Source organism: Chlorella variabilis, assembly GCF_000147415.1.
Source record: "Chlorella variabilis unplaced genomic scaffold CHLNCscaffold_21, whole genome shotgun sequence".
Lineage (NCBI taxonomy): Eukaryota > Viridiplantae > Chlorophyta > Trebouxiophyceae > Chlorellales > Chlorellaceae > Chlorella > Chlorella variabilis.
This window is the reverse complement of record NW_005435067.1, coordinates 465584-472898: the sequence shown is the minus strand read 5'-3', so window position 1 is coordinate 472898 and position 7315 is coordinate 465584. Positions and strand designations below refer to the sequence as shown.

Genomic DNA, 7315 nt, shown 5'->3' with positions numbered 1-7315 from the left:
AAGGTTGGGAGGGGCAAGGGGCAGAGGCAAGGGTGGGAGCGGCAAGGCGAAGAGGCAGGGTTGCGCGGGGCACAGGAGCAGAGGTGGGGTGGAGCGGGGCGGGGCCAGGTACGGCAGCGGCGGCGGAGGGCGTGAAGGCTGGGCACACGGCAGCGCCGCCTGCGGCGGCGGACCCCTGCGGCGCATGCGCGGCGCAGCCCCCCTGGCTCACTTGAAGCTGCTGCTGTCGGCGGCGAGGCTGGTGGGGTCTGCGGGGGCGGGCCCCGCGATGCCCTGCCGCGCCAGATACTCTGCCACCTCAGCCAGGGTGGCCGCCATCTCCTCCTGGTGACTGGGCGCCAGGCTGGCGCCGCCGCCGCCGCCTGCGGCGGCGCCGCCCGCGGCCGCGCCCTCCCCGCCGCCCCCGGCCGCGGCCGCGGCCAGGCCGCCGCCTGCCGCGGCGGCCGCTGCTGCGGCCGCGGGGGGGCTGCCGCCGCCGCCGCCGCCGCCGGGGCCGCTGCGCACGGCGCCCAGCCACTGCGCGAAGGCCGTGGATTTGGAGGCGGATTTGAGGGAGGCGATCATGGCTTCCTGCTCATCCAGAGTCATGGAGCCTGCGGCAGGGCAGGGCAGGGCAGGGGGAGCAGCACGGGCAGGGGGAGCGGCATGCGCGTCAGTCGGTGCGTGTGGTGTGGTGTGGTCGGTGTGGGCGGTGCGTGCGTGCGCTGGTGGCAGAGCAACAAGAGCACTGCGCTGCGGTCGGGGCAGCACGCCGCGCCGCGCCGCGCGTCGGTCGGGACGAGCGTCCCGCCCGGCCTCCCCCAGCCACAGCCTGCCGTAGGGTCCTGGCCCTGCCTCAGGACAACCCCCTCCACCCGGCCTGCTGTGACCCACCTTGCACCCGGAGCAGGGCCCTGCCCCTGCCTCAGGCGCCCCACACCAGCCGGGCTGCTGTCACAAGTTCCTTTGTGGATATGCAGACAGTAAACAGAGAAAGCAAAAGCAAGCTGCGACCCACCTTGCACCCAGGACAGCATGGTGGTCAGCACCTCTGCCCCCGTGTTGCCGATGATCACGCCCACCAGGCTCTCCTGCTCCGCAATGCTGAAGTGCTCGGCAAACAGCGGCCAGAGCTCCTGCTCCTCGGCCCTGCGGCGGGCAGGCGTGGGGGGGTGGGGGTGGGTGCAGAGTCAGTGGCAAGGAGGGGCTGGCAGCAGGAGCAGGGGCTGGGGAGGGGCAGGAGCAGGGGGGTGGGAGGAGCAGGAAGGGGAAGAGGCAGCACCAGGCGGGCAGGCAGGCAGGCAGGCAGGCCAGCCTCCAGCGGCGGCTGCGGCGGCGCGCGCCTGACGTGCGTCTCCAGCGAGGCGCGCACCGCGGCGCACATGCGCGACAGCTGGGCGGCGTGCTGCCGCAGCTCGGGCAGCTCGCGGGCCGCTTTGATCTGGGCCAGCACCTGCGCACGGTGGGGTGGGGGGGGAGATGATGCGGGGGCAGGAGCTCTCGTGAGGATTGGGAAAAAAGGGGAAGAAATCTGGGGGAGGGGTTCGGGGCAGGTGCCAGGCAGGCGCCCGGTTGGCGCCGGGCTCTGCCGACGTGTGAGAGCTCGCTACGCGGCACGGGCGCGGCACGCGGCGCGGCCCAGAACGCAGGGGCGGCGTGGCGGGCGGTGCGGGAGGCGGCGGTACCGGCGGTACCGGCAGTACGTACCGCCGCCAGCTCATCAAAGTACTGCTCCTCCTCCTTGTGGTCCAGCGTGTACGCGTGGCTGACGTTGTGCAGCGTCTCTTTGGCCTCCAGCGCCGGAAACACAATCTCGTCCTCGGCTGCAGGGCAGGGCATGCGGATGTGGATGTTTAGGAGCAAGGCGGGGCCAGCGGGAGGGGGCGGCTGGCACGGTAGGATGGGAGGCGGGGCTGACACGGGTGTGTGGGGCAGGCGCAGGGACCGCGGATGGCGTCGGTGTGCGAGGTGGCGTGCGTATGGCTTGCGCGCGACATGACCAGCTTAGCGCCAGCTCAGCGCCAGCTCACCCTTGCTGTGAGCGCGGTAGATGCCCCGCAGGAACTGGAACTTGGCCTCCAGCTCCTGGATGGCCTGCGCAGGTGAGAGGAGCAACAAGAAGGGAGGATCCTTCTCACAGAGAGTCGGAAGCGGCCGTTCTGTACTGATCCAGCAGCACCCTTCCCCCTCCCCAGCTTGCGCTCCCTACCCCCCCATCAACGCTCGCTCCACCAGCCGCAGCTCAACCGTGCCGCAGGGTGAATCCCAGCAACCCACCGCGTCAAACTCCCAGGCGGTGGCCTCCTCTGTGGCCGCCTGGAAGGCGACGGCCGAGGCCTCAATCTCCCGCAGCTCTCGCCTGCACAGCACAGCACAGCACAGCACAACACAGCGTGGCACTTCACAGCACAGCATGCCACAGCACAGCACTTCACAGCGCAGCGTGGCACACGCCTCGGCCATGCCACCCCGAGGAGCGCAGCGCGCCCAGCGGCCCGCCCGCCGCGTGCCATCCGGCTGCCTCCAAACACCCCCCATCTCCCTAGCCGAGCCAGCGTCGGGGCAGGGCTGGAGGTGCAGCATGAGGAGCCTGGGTAGGAGCCACGGGCGGCCTCACTCCTGCCGCGGGTGGCCCCAGGGAGGTGAGGCGCACCTGAGGGCTTTGTGGAACTGGAAGATGTGGTCGATGGGCCTGGTGGCCCCAGCAGAGCCGTCGTCGGTGGTGGGCGAAGACCCCGCGCTGCCGCGGCCAAACCGCGGGCTCAGCCCCGGAAGCAGCACGCCGTGCGGGCTGAGCGGCAGCAGGCCGCTGCCGAGCGGCGCGCCGCCCTCGGCGCCGCCGCCTGCCTCGGTACGGATGCGTTTGAGCTGCGGCGGCGGGGCCGCGGCTGCCGTGGCCGCCGCCGCGGCCCCGACCTGCTGCTGGGAGTCGTCGCCAGCAGCGGCCTCCAGGTCTCCAGAGCCGTCCCGCTGCTGCTGCTGCTGCTGCTGGGAGATGGCCATGCTGCTGAGGAAGGAGGCGGGGCCGCAGGTCTGATTGGGGTAGAAGGAAGGGTCGTCCAGGCTGCGTCGCCGGCTGGCAGAGGTGCCGCCGGCGCCGTCGGCGGCAGGCATGATCAGCTTGCCGCGCCGAGCCCACTGCGGGCAGCAAGAGGGGCACGCCAGGGGAGCGGCGATGCAGGGTGAGCCTGGGGAGAGTGCAGGGCACAAGGCGCATGCAGGGCAAGCGCTGCTGTGCTGGCGCGCCAGCATATAGCAGGCGGGCAGCACGCGCCCGGGCCTGCTGCCCACGCCTCCACCCCGCCGGCGGCGACCACCCCTGCAGCTGCCCAGCCCCAGCCGCGCTGCAGGCTACAAGTCCAGCCCCTAACCACCCAAACACCACACGCGGCACAGCACAGCACAGCACAGCACACTGCACACCACACGCCACGCCACACCACACCCGCAGCCGCCCACCTGGCAGAGCAGCTCCACCAGCGGCGCCTCGTGGCGCGGCGCCGCCGACCGGATGTTGGCCAGCCATTCCCGCACATCCTCCTCACGCAGCCGCCCTGCAGGGGGAGGCGGGCGGGCACCGGGAGGTAGGTAGGCGGGCAGGCAGGCAGGAGGCAGGCTATCCCGTGCTCCCGCACGCGCGCAGCGGTAGCCTGGGCCGCTGGTGCGGCCTGGCTGCAGCAGGGAAGCAGCGGCGGCGGCGGCGGACGGCCGGCGCGATGCGGCGCCCTCGGCACGGCCCGCTGCCGGAGCAGCTTGCAGCTTCCTCGCAGCTTCATGCAGCTTCCTCGCAGCTGCCCCCCAGCCTCACCCGCCACCCAGGGCATCACCCGCTCCAGAAGGCGCAGCGGCATGGCGCGCAGGATGCGCCACACCATGTGCCGCTGCTGCGCCATGCACACTGAGCGCGTGAGGATGGGCAGCACCTCTGCAGGGAGCGCGGCAGAGGGGTGGCGCTGGCGTTGGTGGCGGGGTGGGGTCGATGCGGGGTGTGCTGCGCATACACGTGTGTGTGTGTGCAGGAGGAAGTGAGGAAGTGCTGCCCAGCAAGAGCAGCACCGGCTGGGCAGGAGCGGCCCAGTGCGGCGCACGCGCCGCGCCCCACCGCTCCAGTTAGCCCACCACGGCGCCGCACCAGTCCTCCCCGCCTGCCAGCCCACATCAGGCAGCCTGCTGCCAACCCCACCTGCCTCCTCGCGAGCCATGTGTCGGTGCATGGTCTTGGCCAGGCTGTCCGCCACCTCAGACAGTTGGCACACCAGGGCAGCCACCTCCTTGGCGCCGCGCCTGCGCCAGGCGGGAAGAACGGGAGCACGCAAGGGGAGACCAGGTTGGGTGGACCCGCGGGGACAAGGAGAAAGAAACGAAGCAGGCTTGGGCTGGCAGGGCTGGTAGAGTGAGGCGGCGCAGCAAGCAGGGGCGGGTGCGGGTGATGCTTGGCTCGAGGCCCCCGCCCCACGCCACCTGCCACCGCCCGCCACCTACCAAACGCAGCAGGAGGCGGCAGCCCGGGGGGCCCACCTGGCATGCGCCTTGACCGCGCCCAGCAACCTGCCCAGCTCTTCCAGCTTAGCCCCCTCCTCATCATGGTCATCCTCCACATGCAGCCGTGGTGTGGAGCCTCCGGCGCCACCCCCCGCCTGCTGCTGCTGCTGCTGCTGCAAGCCGTCGTGCTGCTGGCGCTGCGCCGCCGCCGGCTGCGCCGCGGCGGCCGCGGCCCGCACGCGGCGCAGCACCGGGAACACAATCTCGTCCTCGCTGGCGGAGTGGAAGCGGCAGACGGCGCGGATGAAGCGGTGCCGCTCCACCAGGGCCGACAGCTGCAGGCGGGGACAAGGGGGAGGGAGCCAGTGCCATCGGCACCATCAGCAGCAGCGGCGTAGGTTGGCCGGCGTAGCGTGGTAATGGCCAGGCGCCAGGCGATGCCAAGGAGCAGGCAGCGCTGGTCCAGCGGGCAGCGCCTAGCAGGCCTGGAGCAGCGACGGCGCCAGCGCTGTCTGTACCTGCGAGGTGGTGACCCGGCCCTCGGCCGCCCGCAGCGCCCGCGCCTCTGCCGCGAAGCTGTGCAGCGCGGAGCGGATGGCCTGGTGGAAGTAGTAGATCTCCTGCGGTACCATCAAGCAGTACATGCAGTACCATGTGGCACCATCAGGCAGTGCACGCAACACATCGGCGCCGTAGGCGCGGCCCGCACCCACAAAGGCTGGCACGCGGCGGGCCCAGGCAGACAGGGAGGCAGACAAACAGGCAGCCTGCCATGCGCTGGCTCACCCTCAGCGGCGGCTTGTTGCCGGGCACTTGCCCCGCCTCCTCCAAGTCTCGGTCAATCCGGCAGCCGCCGGCAGCTGCCCTGCTGCCGCCGCACGGAGCCCCGGCTCCGCCCCCGCCCCTGGTGCCGCCCCTGGCCTCTCGGCAGCACTCAAACTCCTCCTGCCCGCCGCAGAAGCGCCTGCCGCCGGGCCAGCCGCCGTCGGCAGCCACCGGCGCTGCCGCCGCCGCGCCGCCTCCCGTCCCCTGCTGCCGCGTGGCGGCAGGAGGTGCGGCGCCCGCCTGCCGCCGCTCCTCCCCATCCACCGCCATAGGCTCGTCGGCTGCCTCTGGCGGCGCCAGCCAGGCCAGCAGCAGCTGCTGCAGCAGCCGGTCCGCCACCACTTGCTGCAGCTGCACCAGCAGCCTGGCCTGCTCCGCCTGCGGCACCTGCTGCTTCAGCCAGCCCAGCACTTGCTGCAGATGGGCAGGCGGGCGGGCAGGGGGGGCGCCACGGGCAACCTCAGGCACAGCAGGGTCGGGAGCAGCAGATTGATGGCCGGCAGGGCCGGGCGTGGCACCCAACCAGGCTGCTATGCCACCCTTGCACCCGCCTCCATGCCACAACCGGCCGCCAGGCGCCCCACGCCCCGCCCAACGCTGCCTCCCACCCTCCCGACACGGTCCGCGCAGCCCGCATGCACCGCGCCAATGGTGCCTCCGCCCCTCCCCACACCGGCCAGCCCGGTGCCTCCCTCCCTCCCGACATCAGCCAGCCTCGTGCCTCCACCCTCCCCGCACCGGCCAGCGAGGTGCCTCCAGCCCGGTGCCTCTCCACACCGGCCAGCACCACACCCACCTCCACAGTGGACAGCGGGATGGAGCACAGGAACTGAGCCACCAGCTCGGCCTGCTCCGCGGTGCTGAAGTGGGCCACCAGCAGCGGCAGCAGCTGCTCCTCCTCCTTGCGCAGGTGCTTGCGCAGCGTGGTGTGGATCTCCTCCACCTGCGGGCCAGCACACCACACGCGCTTTCCTCTCCTCCCCGATCGTTGACAACCAGCAGCTGCTTTCGACCGGCACACCACACGCATCCCGGCTGGGCTGGCTGAGGGGGTAGGATAAGCGCGCCGGCGGCGACAGCGACGGCAGCGGCGCCCGCGACTTGGCCGCACGCCGCACGCAGCGCAGGGTGGACAGCAGGGGAGGGCAGCAGGGACCGCCAGCCCCTGCCCCTGCCCCTGCCCAGCCCTCACCTTGCGGGCCAGCAGGCGCACGACCGCCAGCTGCTCCTTCCCCTCGGGCTCCCCCAGGGCCCGGCTCAGCAGCTGGTTCAGCTGCTCGAACAGATGCTCCTGCAGGCGGGGCGGGATGCAGCACGCAGGGGCGGTGTGCGGCCGCGCATGCGCTCGCCACACGCCACTCCACACGGCGCTTGCCACACTGCCTCGGCTGCTTGGTGGCCAGGCCCGCGCCCGCGCTCACCTCATCCTCGTGTTCTACTGAGTAAGCCAGCGTGACGTTGCGTACTTTGGAGTCCAGGGCGGGGTAGACCACCTGCGGCGGGAGGAGGGCGGCGGGCGTGGGCGGGGCGTGGGTGGGGTGGCAGCACCCTCCGCGGCCGCGCCGACGGGTCGGCCGCGCCCCCTGCTGCCCCAGCCTGCGCAGAATGCGGAGAGCCTGGCAGGCGGAGGGCCGGCAGGGCTCGCAGAGTGCACGCTCGAGCGGCGGCGGCGGCGGCGGCGCTCGCCTCGTCCTCCACGCTGCTGTGGTACTTGTACACCTGCTCCAGGAAGTGGTAGCGGTTCTGCAGGGCCGCCAGCTCTGCCCCCAGGCCCGCGCTGCCGCTGTTGCCGGTCTGTTGTAGCTGGAGCACGGCCTGCCCCAAGTTGTCCAGCTCCAGGCGGATGCTGTCATGGAGGTGCGTGTACAGGTAGCTGATCGGTGGTGGTTCCGTCTGCACGGCTGGGGGCTCCACCAGCACGCCCCCAGCCCTCCCGCGGTCGCTCATACCCCGCGCCGCATCCCCAGTGCTCCGCAAAGGCTGATCGCTGGCAGGGGGAACTCAGGCACACGCACAGGGACAATGCGGC

General features: G+C 72.2%; 1 protein-coding gene across 1 annotated transcript in view; it reads right to left on the bottom strand.

Moving 5' to 3' along the window:
- The window catches only part of CHLNCDRAFT_138627 (hypothetical protein), a gene marked incomplete at both ends in the record, with an annotated part of 10310 nt that extends 3077 nt beyond the window's left edge, over nt 1-7233 (bottom strand). The window contains 17 exons of the mRNA XM_005844636.1: nt 212-593; nt 998-1128; nt 1362-1432; nt 1687-1802; nt 2010-2073; nt 2257-2338; nt 2633-3117; nt 3439-3533; nt 3788-3904; nt 4163-4263; nt 4498-4796; nt 4980-5081; nt 5248-5700; nt 6083-6229; nt 6479-6577; nt 6708-6779; nt 6985-7233. Coding sequence (XP_005844698.1) covers nt 212-593; nt 998-1128; nt 1362-1432; nt 1687-1802; nt 2010-2073; nt 2257-2338; nt 2633-3117; nt 3439-3533; nt 3788-3904; nt 4163-4263; nt 4498-4796; nt 4980-5081; nt 5248-5700; nt 6083-6229; nt 6479-6577; nt 6708-6779; nt 6985-7233 — 3065 coding nt within the window. The remainder of the gene's footprint in view (nt 1-211; nt 594-997; nt 1129-1361; nt 1433-1686; nt 1803-2009; nt 2074-2256; nt 2339-2632; nt 3118-3438; nt 3534-3787; nt 3905-4162; nt 4264-4497; nt 4797-4979; nt 5082-5247; nt 5701-6082; nt 6230-6478; nt 6578-6707; nt 6780-6984) is intronic.
- Nucleotides 7234-7315: the final 82 nt, after the last annotated feature.